At 37.3% G+C, this 1,586-nt stretch overlaps 1 protein-coding gene across 1 annotated transcript in view; it reads right to left on the bottom strand.

Moving 5' to 3' along the window:
• Positions 1-1,586, bottom strand: part of BATDEDRAFT_30231 (uncharacterized protein) — a gene marked incomplete at both ends in the record, with an annotated part of 2,748 nt that overhangs the window by 855 nt on the left and 307 nt on the right. The window contains 6 exons of the mRNA XM_006679887.1: positions 126-212; positions 297-399; positions 467-576; positions 679-896; positions 1,402-1,479; positions 1,543-1,582. Coding sequence (XP_006679950.1) covers positions 126-212; positions 297-399; positions 467-576; positions 679-896; positions 1,402-1,479; positions 1,543-1,582 — 636 coding nt within the window. The remainder of the gene's footprint in view (positions 1-125; positions 213-296; positions 400-466; positions 577-678; positions 897-1,401; positions 1,480-1,542; positions 1,583-1,586) is intronic.

The raw sequence follows: 1,586 nt of genomic DNA, 5'->3' as shown, positions 1-1,586 counted from the left end.
GCTGATCTTGGATTAAAGTGCAACATCCATTACACTTATGATGTGTTCTCTTCTGATAACTAACAGTTACAGATTATATTTTATCTACTTTATACTTTATACTTTACTACATTTATACAAATCACGAAGCTCCAAAAGTTCTGACATATTGTGACCATGCCGGGTTGGAAGCAGCACTGACCAACAAGTGCTGCCTGTTGATCACCAAGATCCTAAAAATCAAAACCATTAGCAGATATATTAGAACACTCTTTTATAAATCATGGCATTTGAATAATAGCAGATTTTAAACTTACGCCAGCAATCGGAATTCCCATCAACGGTCCATCAGCAATCAAGCCATAGACTTCCGATGACGATTTAACTGCTGGTAACGAGCATTTGTTCATGCCAAAAAAACTATATACATATTGAGATACTGGCAACTCACAAAAACAACTAAAGAGTATCAACTGATGCCACTTACGAAAGCATTCCGTCATCCCAGTCAAGACTCTTCAGATTAAGTAGCATAGTACGACTGGCATTGGTCACGTCAGTCACATGTATACCGCCTTGGACACCACCAGTGAGACGCTGTAGATAAAAGTGGAACGAAATGAATTAGCATTTTCTACAGTTCACTATTATAAATGACACCGTAAACCCAAAACCTTGAAATCTACAGCTAATACTCACATAAATTAGCCACGAATCAATTGTGCCAAACATGAGACGGTCCGTTTGATTGGCATCTTGAACAGCTTTAATATTATCCAGTAGCCATCGCAGCTTGACAGCGCTAAAATAAGTAGACAGTGGGAGACCACAGATTGACTGGAAATGATGTTTGGATTTTGACGGGGTTGCAGCAATCAATCTTTCCACAGTATCCTGGGTACGAGTATCAAGCCAAACTGGAATATGGGTTAATTCAAACCATTTCCAAGAATGATATCAGCCAGTTTGATGGAATGATGGGTGTCAATTTACTGGACAAGATTGAGTAACCAGCATGGAAATGACAGTTGTATTTCTAAACGTGCAATCTTTTAAACTAGAACGCAAACGTATGAGATTTTGAAATACAACAAAGAGTTTGAGAATAATCAGTCCCAATGGATGAATCTGTGATTGTACAATGTACGATCATACCAAATATGGACAATTTCAGTTCAAACTCATAGTTTGATTGTGTTGTATGATGGTCAATGCTTTAAAGAATCAAGAATGACTATCAAGTCAATTTGTAGTAGAAACAAGGAATATTCAATCATTGCCTATTCCAAAGCAATCACTAGAAAGTATTCCATTCTACGTGAATACAGCTGTAAAATGAGTGACAGTATCAGAGTGTAGATCTAATAAAACAATTTGTAAATACATATGGTCAAGTTGAAAGAAGGATTGATGGGATGTTACCAATAGCATGATGTAACGGCTTGCCATCCAGTCGGTCCCATACACAAGTAGTTTCACGCTGATTAGTGATGCCAATAGCTAATATTATTATATCGAGAGCATCAGCCAAACCATAAACGCAATGATTAGTGTTAATAGTACGAGCCAATCCCTTTGATCCATACAACGACATTAGATTAACCTTT

The sequence above is a fragment of the Batrachochytrium dendrobatidis genome (genome assembly GCF_000203795.2).
Source record: "Batrachochytrium dendrobatidis JAM81 unplaced genomic scaffold BATDEscaffold_8, whole genome shotgun sequence".
Taxonomy (NCBI): domain Eukaryota; kingdom Fungi; phylum Chytridiomycota; class Chytridiomycetes; order Rhizophydiales; genus Batrachochytrium; species Batrachochytrium dendrobatidis.
The sequence above is the reverse complement of the archived record's forward strand: the minus strand, read 5'-3'. Positions and strand labels throughout refer to the sequence as shown.